General features: G+C 25.1%; 1 protein-coding gene across 5 annotated transcripts in view; it reads left to right on the forward strand.

Annotated features, from left to right (window-relative positions):
* The window catches only part of LOC112598707 (ADAMTS-like protein 1), a 171,162-nt gene that overhangs the window by 76,414 nt on the left and 80,054 nt on the right, over positions 1-14,694 (forward strand). For all 5 annotated transcript variants that reach the window (XM_025345267.1, XM_025345262.1, XM_025345265.1 and 2 more), the window contains 4 exons: positions 1,833-1,895; positions 3,997-4,140; positions 7,481-7,708; positions 8,390-8,531. In XM_025345267.1, the coding sequence (XP_025201052.1) occupies positions 1,887-1,895; positions 3,997-4,140; positions 7,481-7,708; positions 8,390-8,531 (523 nt within the window). In that variant the 5' untranslated portion in view covers positions 1,833-1,886. The remainder of the gene's footprint in view (positions 1-1,832; positions 1,896-3,996; positions 4,141-7,480; positions 7,709-8,389; positions 8,532-14,694) is intronic.

Here is a 14,694-nt window from a genome sequence, read left to right on the forward strand (position 1 = left end):
TATGCATAAGATACGTGTGCGTTGTACATATGATAACATTTTTATTGAAAAACAAAATAAATATATCATACTTTGTTTTTTGTTTTATATTATAATTTCTAAAATTTTATAATTTATTTAATATTATTTTAGTTATTACTGCTACTCTGTGTACTGTGTAGTAATAAATTACGGCATCAATACATAAAAGGTACAAAGAAAATTAGATGTCAAAAAATGAAATTCCATGTATTGTTAGAGTATATAAAACTATAAACATCAAAAACATGTTACACCACTTGTTCTCACAATTTACATGCTGTTTTTTTGTTTTTATAAATAAAACATAACTTTAAGTTAGAGGATGTTTTATTTTTTAAATGGTACAAAATTAATATCTAATTTTCAAAAATGTGCCTCCTTTTTAAGTTTATGATCAATCGAATAAAATATTGAAGTTATGTAAGATGTCTAAAGAAAAAAATACCTCATCAAAGATATAAACATATGAATTAAATGTAAATTAAAACGAATTAGTTAGCAATAAACAGTTATATCTGTTTATATACCAAAAGTGGTAAATATGCTAATATTATTAGTACCAATCGTGTACTATTCCATTAAAAATGTTTTCAAACAAATTTTAATAATTATTAAGTAAGTTTTAATTTTTATTTTTAATTTGTTAAAATTATTAACTTAGGACCTTTTAAAAAGCAAGCTTTGAAGTAATATCATAATTTTACATTAAAATTGCAATACTATAATCGTTTTAATGAAAAAACACAGTAGTCAAGTTGTTCAATTACCTACGTTTTTGTTTTATTTTCAACAATAAAATATACGGTAACCTCCAACATTTCAACAAATAAATGTTGAAATCCGATAAATAAAAAAATGTAGATAAATTTTTTGTTATTTTTATTATTTTTATTTATTTACTTTTTTTTTTTTTTTTTTTGAATTATTCTATCTTTTTAATTAAAGAAGTTATAATAGTTACGATTAAAATTTACATTTTTCATTTCTTCTTTTACAATGATTAATCGTAATACCTATATATTATTAAAACAGTTATTTTTTTTAAACATTACTTTGATTATTCTTCCATCTGTTATCCGGTGATTTCCAGTACTTGGTCAGATTACTGTCTTTTCTTTGTTCCTCATTTTACTAATTAATACTTGGTACTCTTACAAAAAATCTTAATACAGTGGTAGTACAACGTTTTAGATTTGAAAACAGAACGTGTGAGAGAATGATTAATATTAAGTGTGACGTATATATTATATTATTTGTATATACACCGTAGGTATATGTTGTAGTTGGAGTAACGTAACGTTTTCACCGAAAATTTATATATATTTTAACCACCGGGATTTTCAGGAGACCGAGCAAGCAGCAATAAATATTACTTTCGTTTGGAATATCAAATCAGATAGCGAATATAATACGATTTCTACCACTGCCACACTACACGTTATTGAACATCGATCATAAAATGTATTTTTTGTCTTCATATTATATATGTTCCAATATGAGTGAAAAAAAAAAAGAAAATGTTGTTTTCCCCTTCTTTATTATTCCTTGTGACTCGGCTACTTTTGCCACGCGTGTGCACATGAACCACGGTAGACATCGTACAATCAAAACTTTGCTTTTATACGAAATTTCCTCCAGCAACGCAAAAAAAAAAATGTATTGATGCGATTTTTGTCTTTATATATTACATGGAAAAAAATACATTTTTTACACGTATAGTTCACTTTTTGTACTGTACTTATTATTTTCATTTTTATTATTATTATTATTTATTTATTATGTAATAAAAAGCTTTCTGTTTTATTTTTTAGTTAATACTATCGACGACCAGAGCTTGGGACTCTGCAAACTCGAACACATCTTATATGGACGACGTAAGTAATTTATTTCTAATCCATATATTTATATAAATGCAAACGCATAAATGTAATATAATATAGATACATGTGCACGTATAATACCTACGCAATTAAGTCGTGTTAAGGTTTTAATATCTATTATAGCATGTTATTAAAAATAATATTTTATATAACGCCTCCGCAGTGAGTTATTTTTTTTACAAAGACCTTCATAATTTATTAGGAAATATATAGGTACGCATTAATATTTACGGTATTTATATTTTTCTCTCGACCAAGCGCGCACTGAATATAATGTATTCGTAGGTTAGGTGTTCGCTATATATATCTACTGACACATCGGATTCATTAACGAGATTTTTTTTCCATTTTACAGCATTAAATATTATTATCGTAACCCTAAGCTTTCGTTTTTACGTGCATATTTTATTTCGCAATGTACACGTGCACACCTATGCGTGCATTAAACGAACAATATTATATAATATTATTACATGCCACCTGAAGCACATTTTGGGGTGAATTTTAAAGTCAACGGGTGAATGTGACTATAATATACATTACATACCGTATACCTACTCGGTGACAGCAGTTGACAGCGGGTATATAAAGTGCGCATATACGACAACGCGTCACATTTGAAGTTTGGACTGTTCGGATGACTAAATTATAAATGGGACACTAATCGATTCTCTCGGGCGTATTTCTGCAATATTTAATTTATGTCGCGTCTCTCAAGGGTTTAGATCTGACATATCAAAAGCATTATATGCAACGATTTTAATTCAACATAATACTATACAAATATATTAAAACATAATATAATAAACGGAATCGTATTATAATGACATAATGACGTTTAACAATCAGGTGGAAGAAGATAATATTATGTTTCATAACTTTGACGTTTCGAAGTAAAATTTTTTTCAGGATAGCACATTAATAGTATGCTCAAGCTCTTATTTTCAATTTAAAACGTATTTATTGAAATTCTAAATTTCTTAAATTTTTAATTATGTTTAAATACCATATTTTAAAATCTACTTAAAAATGTCAAAAGTTAGAATTTGAATAAATTCAAAATGAAGGAATTAATAGAGGTGAACATGCTTAGTGAATTACTCTCTAGTGTACTATTATTATAACCAAATACAAGAACAAGCGCTATAAACAAATTTCATCACTACATTTACTAAATTATATTATAGTAACAAAACATAATGAAAAGTGCAGAATTAATCCAGAAAAGGGGGCTGAAAATCCTTTAACTAAAATTCCAGAAAAAAAATTAATTTATACTATGTTTGTGCAGATAAGATAATGTTATGAATATAATATATTACAAATACACAATACATAAATATATTATATGCCATTGATTCTGTAAGCTCCCTTTTCAGAAAAAAAATATATCACTGGTATAACATCCAGTATAAAGGTGTTAAAATTTAAAATATACCTACTAAGTTTATGTATTCTAAATTTAGGATCATTCAATATTTTATTTTATAAAAATTATACTATATAAATATAAAGTATTTATAATAGAGACAAATATTTAATACGAAAATTTTTTATTTAAAAATAACTTAAATGGTTAGTAATTTTTATATTTTATGGGAAGGTCAACTTTGGAACTTTAAATGTAAATACTATTCTTGCAATCATATTGTGAATATTTTTTCTTGTAGTATTTTGATACATTACGATCAAAATTTGGATGAGTAGTTTATGAGTAATAATACTTATAAGTATTCAAAGTTTAAAAGAGTAAAGTCATAGTATACCAGCAGTCTATAAGGTATCCTGGTGGCCGGTACGAATCCATTCCACCAATAAAACTTTATATATTTATAATTTATAAACTACTCTTCTAAATTTCGAATTTTATTCATCAAAAAACTTTGAAAAAAATTTTAAGACAATATAATAATTATTAATTATTTTAAATATTTTTATGTAAAAAAACTTTCGCATTATTATTTGAACATTTTTCTCCACTATGAACATTGTATAATTATATGATAAAATGGCTATAACATAAATATTGAATCACTTTATACAGAATATATCAGTAAAATAATTATGCTGAATATTTATTTATTTTTTTTTATAGTATGAAAACTCGTGGTCACCCTGGTCTGAGTGGTCTTCTTGTTCGAGAACGTGCGATGGTGGAGCCACTTATCAACTACGAAGGTGCAATGCAGTAGTTGGTTGCAAAGGTCACCATGTTAGATACAAAATCTGCAATATGGAGGTAATTCGATAACGATTGAACTAATATATTTGAGTTTTTTTTTTTTCATATTAGTTTTTTGTAATAAAAACTGAAGTATTCATAAAACAGAATTTGTTTGAAGATGAAATGATTGTAAAAAAAAAACAGAGTATAATAAGTATTTTAAAAATTTATCACGGACCCTATACATTTTTTGAAATAACAACAATTTATAAAAAAAATACTATGGTACTGAATTATTTTATTCTGCGAATTACAAAATGTTTCAAGTTTGTTAGAGCATAAGGATTCAACATTTTTTCATTGCACTATCACTAAATTTACAAATTTTTTATTTAACTATAATGATTGATAGAACCAACAAAAAATAATTATAGTAATTTATTAATTATTACAAAATAGTAACACAGTCTATTTTTAATTTGTATCAAACTATTTACATAGAACACAGTAATCATCAATAAATATTACTATGATATTATATTAAACTGACATTTGTGTAATAATTTACGATAGTTAAAATATAAATAGGTTTTTGACTTAAAATTACTATCCTGTCATTTTTCGTTTATTGTAATTAATGTAGGTTTCTTGTCTTTATAGAGATAACAATTACACGAATATTCTAAGAATTACGTGAATAATACTATTAATTTTTAACATGTTATAATACCACATAATCATCGTCTAAATAATTTATTTCTAAGTATGAGGTTTCCAGGTCATCTTCATTTATTACACGTTTGGCTCGTTGTAATTTTGGCATCCATTTCCCAGACATTGTGCACAAATATGTTTTGTACGTAATTTCTTATACACAACCCTTGGCATTTGTATTTCACAATATTAATTTCAAAAGGTAATCAGAAGTTAGGAGATCATTCCATGTTATTGGAACCAAATCATTAAAGTTTTAATCTCCAGACCCCAAGTATTGTAAAATTAAACTATGACTTATTTGTAGTAAATTATATTTGTCTGTTTAAACAGTTAAGCCGATATGATTCCACCATGCTAAAGATTTTATAACATTTATTTTAAGTTTGCTTTTACATACTTATAGAAAAATTAATATTATTCGAAAACATATTTGTTTTGAGCCATTTTTAGATTTTTATGATTAACTGTATTGAATAATTATTATCGTGAAATAAAAAAAATCTCATAAAATTTGTATAAACTTATTGTTTTTTTGTGGAAATTACGAAAAATTATATTTATTAAAAGTTCACATCTATAATAGTGCATGTTTTAAATAATTAAAACGTGCTCAGATATTTGAATTAATATTTAATAATAAATATTAATGATCTGATCTAGAGATAAATATTATTTTAGACAACATTAAGTCAATAATATGTTTACCTGGTTTTAAAAAAGTATTGAATATTAGCTGTGTTCTGAAACCAATATAAGATTTAGTCATTTATTAATAAAAAAAGCTTCCAAGATAATATTATGATTTAAATACGCACAAGATTTACGACAATCATTTTTAAGATTAATATTTTATTATATTATTTAATAAATGAATTATGGTTGTATCATTGATAATATATGTGTCTAGACTGCATATAGGCTGATACACTTCAATTTACTAAATTTATTCATTTTTAATGACAATGATCGAGTAATAAATCGGCTTTTATTTCTTTTCGTTACTTATAAAAATTGTCTTGATTTACAATTGAACGCAGTAGTTATATATTCATCACATAAAACACTACTTCAGTTGTTTTTTTTTTTTTTTTTTTGTTCTTGTAATAATTCGACATGTTTTTATGTTTATCTACATTTATTTTATATTCGAATGGCCATCGCCTTTTTTTAGACTCATTGTGCGTGTTTTACAAATCGATTAAGTATATAAATATTAAACGTATTATTTAGGTTAATTTTACAATTTAAAAAATAAAAACTATTATTAATAAGAAACTTCTCGGATTTATAGTACAGCATTTTTTTTTTCTTAATGGTGTAAAAAAAATAGTTTAAATTTAATATCTTATTATTGCTTTACTCGTAGATTTTGATAAGTTATCGATAAAAATTTGTGTTTACTTTACAGCTTAAGTCATCATCATCTAAAGCAAATAATTCATTAGAACAGCCATGTAGAGCTTATAAGAATAAATTATTTTAATGTGTATTCTAAAGTAACCCATTGTTAATTGCATAATATTTAGGTTCCTAAAGACAAATCATTTTAAAATTTCAACTTTACGTCTTTATTGTTCTTACTTATTTCTAATTATAGCGTTGATTAATATATCATAACTTACTATATTGAATTGCAAATATTTTTACATAAAAATATAATATACATCATATATTTATTTCTATTGTTATACATAAAAAATATTTTTTCATACAATTGATATAAATTGTTCTAACAGAGTACTGTTTGTCATTATCATGGCGCTATCGTACGTAATATTAAATTTATATAATTTCGCATAACAATTTAATATGTTTTGACATGTTGAATATTATTTGACGATAATAAATAATCTATACTTAATAATTAATAACACTCGATTATTATAACAGTTGATCATAATAATGTAGCTAGTAATGGTTTTGTATTATGACATGTGACTTGAATTTTGTCCATAAACATTTGTAAAAAAAAAAAAAAACAACTGGAAATTGGCCTATTTTTGGTAAATTCTTTGACACTTATTGCCTTATATAAACTAATTTCACTCCACACACTATGACAAAAAAATCGTAAATAAACTAACTTTTCTAAGCTTTGTTTTTAACATCGTGATTTATGCGCTCGAGAATTCACTCGTTCTGAGATGAAAATAATTCTCTACAGCATCGCCGTATGTAACATAATATACATACATATTATACAATATACATATATATTATATAGTACCTATACATGTATACACACATTCTCTTTATTTCTATTCTATTGTTTCAAATGTTTTTCCTTTGTATATAAAAATTGTTTTTTAAACATCGATTAACATGGAAAAAATATTTTATGCTATATATCACATACTTGTATTATAATACTTGAGTTTCGAACACCATTACAGTAGCCATAAATTTCGTAGCACTAGTGGGAACAGTCTGGAAACACACGTAAGGACGAGGAATACAACCGTGATCGAATACGTTTTTAAATTGAACTCGTTACGCAAAGACTGTGAGACTTTACAGGGTGTTTTCAATTCATTGTCAATCACATAACCATTTTCTCGCAAATTATAATTTCGATCTCAAATCCTCGTTTTTTTAAAGCGTTTACTTACATATTTTACGTTGTTTTTCTTTGAAACTGTTCTATCATTAAAAAAGTAATTTTGTACATTTTCTTACTAATGTATTGTTTTCTCTACAGCCGTGTCCTGACGGATTGGATTTCCGAGCGGTGCAGTGTTCAGCCTACAACGATCAGCCGTACGACGGTGAGACCGTAGAATGGCACCCTTACTACGACGAGGAGAGCCCTTGCACGCTGATGTGCGTCGATTCCAAGGGTCGAGTGGAAGAAATGGCCCCAAGGGTGCGAGATGGCACCAGGTGCAGGCTAGGATCATTGGACATGTGTATCGACGGCGTGTGTCAGGTGAGATCTAGAAACAGCATACAATTGGTATACATAATATTATAAATTAAAATATAAAGGATGAATGCTCCTATAATAAATACAACTTATCTAAAAGTCGGAAACTCAATGAAAAGAAAATTACTCGAATCAGTTGATAGTTCAGTTAACATTTAGATTAAAAAATTAATAATGGTTATTAATTCATATATTAGGTATATAAAAAAAATTGATTTATCCAACTTAAAAAAAAAAATAATAATAATAATAAAAATAATTAATTTTTATGCCCTACTTGGGATGATTTTTTTTAATGCTAAGTTTATTAAATAATGTGTAAATTAGTTAATGCATATTTGGGTAAATATAAAGATTAAGAGAACTCGACATCAACTAATAAAAAAGAATAGTGATGCCGTGGATTATGGGATTAAAACATTTTAAAACTACCTAAAATTAATATGATGATTCGAATAAACTACGTTTAAAACCCACATTGTGATAAAAAACTGTAGACTGTACTTGGTTTTTATTTAATATTTCATAGACATTTAATATTATTTTATTTTTTACGACTTAAAGACCAAAAACTCTAAAGCAGTGTCTCACTGTAATATATTTTAATATTTTTACAATAATAATAATTAGTTTACCCTCTACTAAAATTATGATAACACATAGTGTACGTTACATTATTCACAGAGAGTCGGCTGCAATTTAGAAATTGGATCAAAGGCCAGCGTAGATGAGTGCGGAGTCTGCGGCGGAGACGGTACGTCGTGTTCCAAGGATCTACACCACTGGGCCAAAATAGGCACGGGTTGTTCAGTGTCTTGCGGTGGAGGTGAGTGTGACCAATGTTCGTAAAAATTAAAAACGAGTTGTATCTACGATTCATAAAAGCTATAATTTAATACACGAGACTTTGTATCTACTAAATATATTTATTTTTTAAGAAATAAAAGCATTTTAAAATAACTATTCAAAACATTGCACGGAGAATACGGGAATGATCTCAATCCATTTCAAGGTTCTAAAATATTAGCTGATAAAATAAAATAAAAAAGAACAATAAAATAAGGTTTATCATTAACTCAAAAGTTCATTTTGATATATTCATTTTTATAATAACAAATAGTTTGCGATTAGTATTACTATTTACATTCTAACATGGCGTTTCAATCAAATGTAATAGAAACTGTATAAAATTGTATTATAACTAATAGAAATTAGTTAAATACTATTTGTTTTGCTCTCCAAAAAAATAAACAATTACATTTTAGTTGGAAATTATATTAGCCCTTAGAATATTAAGGTACCTAATAAACTAAGTATTCATGTCCTTTCATTTATATAGTATTGCAAATTGCAATAGTTAATACTTATCTTGATAAATAATTAATTATAACAGTAGAATCTGGTTTATGCGTATTTAATTACCTAATTTAAATTTCACCTACGATATAGGAACATAAGTAGGTGCATTTGGAAACATTTAAAAACATCACACACAACAATTTTAAAAATGAATGAAAATAAGTACGATTTACAGTAGTTAACCTAACTCTTCTCTCCTAATTTGTAATGGATTTTTAAGCACATTAATAAGTGAGATAAATTCGTTTTATAGAACATTACATTCTTACTACAATAACACTTACCTTTCACAATATTATTAATTCTGAGCAGAGGGATGAATGTATTGATTTTATAATAATGTATTTTTGTGAAACAAGTACACGATAATTTGTCGATGAAATACTCAAATTTTCAAAAAAGAGGTTGGTTTTGAATTTTAAATTGGATCTAGTTTATATTTAAGAGATTTCAAACTTAAAAATTGTCATTTTTATTTTTTATAATCGTAAAAACAAAACAAAAAAATTAAGGAAAAACGAGAATTTTTACTCGTGTCTAATTTTTGACTAATTTTGTTTTTTTGATGTAAATCAAAAACAAATAACCGTAGTAACTTAAAATTTTCATAAAATGTTAATATTATCGTTTTTTATTTACGATAACATTTTCAAAATATTTTTATTTTTTTCTATAAATGTTAATAAAGATTATTTGCTAGGTAGAAATGTTTGAAAATGTAATGCAAAGTTCCTCATAAGTTGTTAATTTCTCAGTTGAAAAATATCGAAAATCTATAGTCACAATATTTTTTTCAAAATCGTTTAAAGTTAGAATTTTGAAAATAATAGTTAGGAGATCAAAAAATAGTTTTCTTTTGTTTGATACGATAGCTGTAATCAGCCATCAATCTTTGTTATATTATGATGATTGTGTATGCGCAGAAGCACAGATACTCGCAGGTTAGGGTTGGGGTCATAATAATATTATTATCGCACGCACTGGTTGTTATACAGAGTAATTCACCAAATATAGCACAAAAGAGTTATGTAAGTTCTATTTTTTAAATTAACCGCTCTTTCCTTATTTACAGTAAATTACTTAGTAGATCATATTTTTTTTTTTCATTTTCATTTTCATTATTCAAAATTTGAACGAGTAGTTTTACAATTATTAAAATATTTAAATGATGAATAAAAATCATAAATGGTTTTACAAAAAATTAGGTGTAACATTGGTACTAATGTTATTATACTTAGACTATTTATACAAATTATAAATATTGATAAGTCAATATAAAATACTAAATTATTTAACTCACCTTACCCACAATAATAGTCCATAACATATAAACCAATTTTTATTGATCCTTAATAAATAAATTTAATAACTCAATAATTACTTATTTGGTTTGAACTCGTCAAATTTTTCTAAAAAAATATCTACTTAATAATTAATATTAGAAAAGGGGGAGAGGTTTTTATTTTGAAAATTGAATTTCGTATCTCTACAAGATATTTTTCAAGTAATACAAAACATTTTAAGAACTTAAAAATATTGTCTTTAAATAGGTATATTTAAAAACTTAAAAATTATATTTCAAATATTTGAATTTTAAAGAAAAAAAATAAGGTGAGCATGCTTGGTAAATCGCTCTGTACTATAAAAAGGGGCGACGTCGGTGGCAATGCAAACCATCGTCCATCAGAGACGTATAATATCGTACATACCTATACTTAACTATAAATACCTATACAATATTATAGAACTATAAAGGTGACGCAGTTGACAGTTGGATTTCATTATGTCTAAAAGGGCGAATTATGAACAATAATCCTAATAATACTCTGAAACCTGTAATAACGGTCGGCAGTGTCTCGGCGGCTTTTGACCGCTACGTGAAAAATACTGACAATGATAAAACGTTTTAATCAATTCTAGTACCACGCGCAGTCTGTTTTTCGGTCACCTCTTATCGTCCCTGCCCGTAATGTGATTAATGGCTTCGAACAACCCCGCGTGAAGTTCCTTACGGATACACCGTATGACTTTCTTCTTATTTTCGTCTACTATTTTCACTGTGCTAACACCCTCCCCCCGCCATCCATCGATCCCTTATGCTTGTCGCCGTGTTTATATAATATTATACGCGCCAATCCATACACAACGCCCAACGGCCCAACCGAATATAATCTGCACTAAAGTCGCCGCAAAGCTCCTTAACCGTATTCTCGTCGTGTTTGTGTTCTTATATTGTAATAAGACATATTACGTATTTTAAATTGGAATTAAACACATTTCTATTCTAATAGTTTTCGAATAATATGTATAACTATTATATAAATATGTATCATGGAGGTTACAATATTGCGTCTTCATGTACAAGTACATAATATTAATAATATTATTATAACTTATTATAACGAATCCGTTTGCACAACCATTCTTCAAACGGGAAAAGAAAATAGTACAAGTTAGTTCATACAGATTTAATAATAATATGTTAATACGTTATTTTTATTTACGTTATTTATATCGTGCGTATTACTTATCACTGCTCATAATATTATATTTTTATTGTATTCATTATTTTTTACATAAACATATCGCATTCAATTAAATGTATTTTTTTGACATAGTTAACTTTGAGAGTATTTCATTGGGCAATGACTGCACTTACGCAATTTCATTTTAATTTATTACTCTACTACTATTACTACTACTACTACTACTTCTATTACTTCTATATTTATACTAGCATTTATATACTTTTTATATTTTAATTCCTTACTATCAAGTATAATAAGGTAGAAATTTGTTCTATGATACAGAAAAAGCAAAATTTTAAATGTTATTAATACATATAATATTTACACGTCTATTTTAGTTTCACTTTGTTTGGTATTTCTATAAAGTTTTTTAAACTTTTAAATTAATTTTGTCGTATTCTTTAAATTTACCATTTTTTATATATTTTATTTTTCTAATAAGCAACACATGAATACTAAAAATAAAATTTGATTTTTATTCTATTTCAATTTTTACTACTCGAGTTGTTCAAGTAATTTAATTAATATATTTTTTATTACTATGAGGCTTATCGCATTTTCTAGTCGACTTGTTATATATATTAATACTATCGATATTTTTAGTAACACTTTATAGCCACAAAATATTTTATTTTAGGTACCTTTTATGTTCTTCAAATATAATCTATTTTTAGATTTTTTAGTTAACGCTTCAGTTTAAATTCTTCAATGCATTTTGGATTTTTTTAAGAATACATATTTCACTATAAAAATTGGCATTTAAGGTTATAATAATGATAATGGTATATTAAATCGCTCATTTTTTAAAATTTATTCTTGCACTCTACCAGGTATAAATTAAAATTAAATAATCGTATTTTATACAGTTTAAATATTTATTATAATCCATTATGGTATGATATACATACTTTGTGAACACTATATTAAAATATATCACACATCCCTCTTCCAATCTATCAATACTATTACGGATTTGCTTGTGAATCTTATCATAGAGAATTTTCTGTGGTTGTCATTTGAATTATTGATCAGATAGCACATAATTTTTCCGTCAAAATATGATCTCTTATACATTAAGAACACCATTTATAATATATATATTACTGCACTCATACAAATGGATTTAGGTAAGAATATTGTATTTATATACATCTAGAAATTTTCAATTGCATTTTACCTTATACGATTTATTGTAAATTATTCTTGCCAGTAATATACATCCAATGTCAAATCATAAATTATTATCATCATTTTTACGATGGAAACTAATCCACATATTTTAGGAGTGTATATAACACGCACACACACACACTCATGCATAGACGTTTATATATATATATATATATATATGTATATATATTTAACGCATTATACAATAACGTTTGTATCCTGGGATACATTTATGCACGACACACAATATAATACAACGAATCGTTATAAATAACATTCAATATTTAATACTTACAATTTATTTTATTTTTTTTTTAAATTAAAAATATTTATAATATAATATTTACTTATCACGATAGATGACTAACAGATATCAGCTGTCATATAATTATAATTTTATTAAAGTATAAATTTAATATTAATTTTTTACGATTATAATGATATTAATCATTTACAATTTTCATTGTCTTTATATTCATCGAATTTCTGTTGATGGAAAATAATATATATTATAAAATGAGTTTTTTTTCAGGTTTTAAAATTACAAAATATTTTAGACGAACATTTTTACAATAATTGCCTCACTTATAATTTAGAAATTGTTTTGTTATTTAAAAATAAATAACTAGATATTTATAAATATAATTAAAATAAATAAGCTACCTTTTATAACTTAATAATTTCATTACAAGTTTAAATTCTTACATTTTAATTGTATTAAAGTAAATTTTAATAAATAATTTAGAAAAATCAATTTTAGAGAATAATACATTTAGAATTTAAAGAACCTAAAGTAATTTAAAAACAAAACATTGTACATACTCATCTACTTAAATTTTAGATAATAACACTTTTACATCGATTAGAGATTTTTAAGTTCATTAAATATAATCACATATCGTAATTTTTTTTATATATATAAATTATAATAATGCTAAATTAATTTAAGTTATTTTTTTGTTTGTATACTTTCGCATATGAATAAATTATTATTTATTTACAATTATTTTATACATAAACATCACACGAAAACGACTTTTTTTTCTCGCGTGAATTATTTTGTATATTGTTTTAATGATTATGTAATACTATAAAATATTTCTATTTTCTTAAATCATATTATCACCATACCACCTTATAACATTTTAATATAGATTTATCTAATTATGTACAATAAGTAGATAAAAACAAGCTTAAATTTATACGGTTATTGATTTAGAATACCGTAATTAATTAATTTCAATATTTAATTTTAATATAATACATAGATAGTTAGTATTCATAGTAGAAACTAAAAGATAGGAGTACAGTAACCAAAACAACGAGTTTTTTAATTTATATCTACACTTTAATAAAAATAATAAACTATTATTAATGCACAGATATTTAACGAACTTTTAAAATGGTGGTGTGAAATAATCAACATCGTGATATGTTACAAACATAGAAAAACATCTTTATTATAACACGAAATTCAAATTATATAACCACTTTAAAGTCAAATGCATCCGTACTATCGTGGATTTTGTGGCTACAATGGTTATAAGCAACGTTAAGCATATTTGACCGTTGTTAGTTTATTACACTGTACTGTATATGTCAACGTTATAATATTATTATGTTTAGATCAGATTTACTCAAAACATAATTCTATTTGAGATAGTGCTTTGAGCTCTTGCACTTGGAAGAACAAATGTATTTTTTAATTTTCTAATGGTTTTCTTGGAAAACCTTTGAACACTGTAAAAAATATTCATAAAACTCTAGTTTTATAAAAATATATTTTTAAATTTTTTTTTTTATTTAATTTAAAAAAAAATCAATTGGTAAAATATTATATTGTAACGTTTTATTTTTATAATATTAAAATAACAAAATTACTAAAAATAGAACTGTTATTTTATCAAGCACTATTAAAATCATTATTGATAT

The sequence above is a fragment of the Melanaphis sacchari genome, unplaced genomic scaffold, assembly GCF_002803265.2.
Source record: "Melanaphis sacchari strain LSU unplaced genomic scaffold, SCAv2.0 Contig4_pilon_pilon, whole genome shotgun sequence".
NCBI classification, from domain to species: Eukaryota; Metazoa; Arthropoda; class Insecta; order Hemiptera; family Aphididae; genus Melanaphis; species Melanaphis sacchari.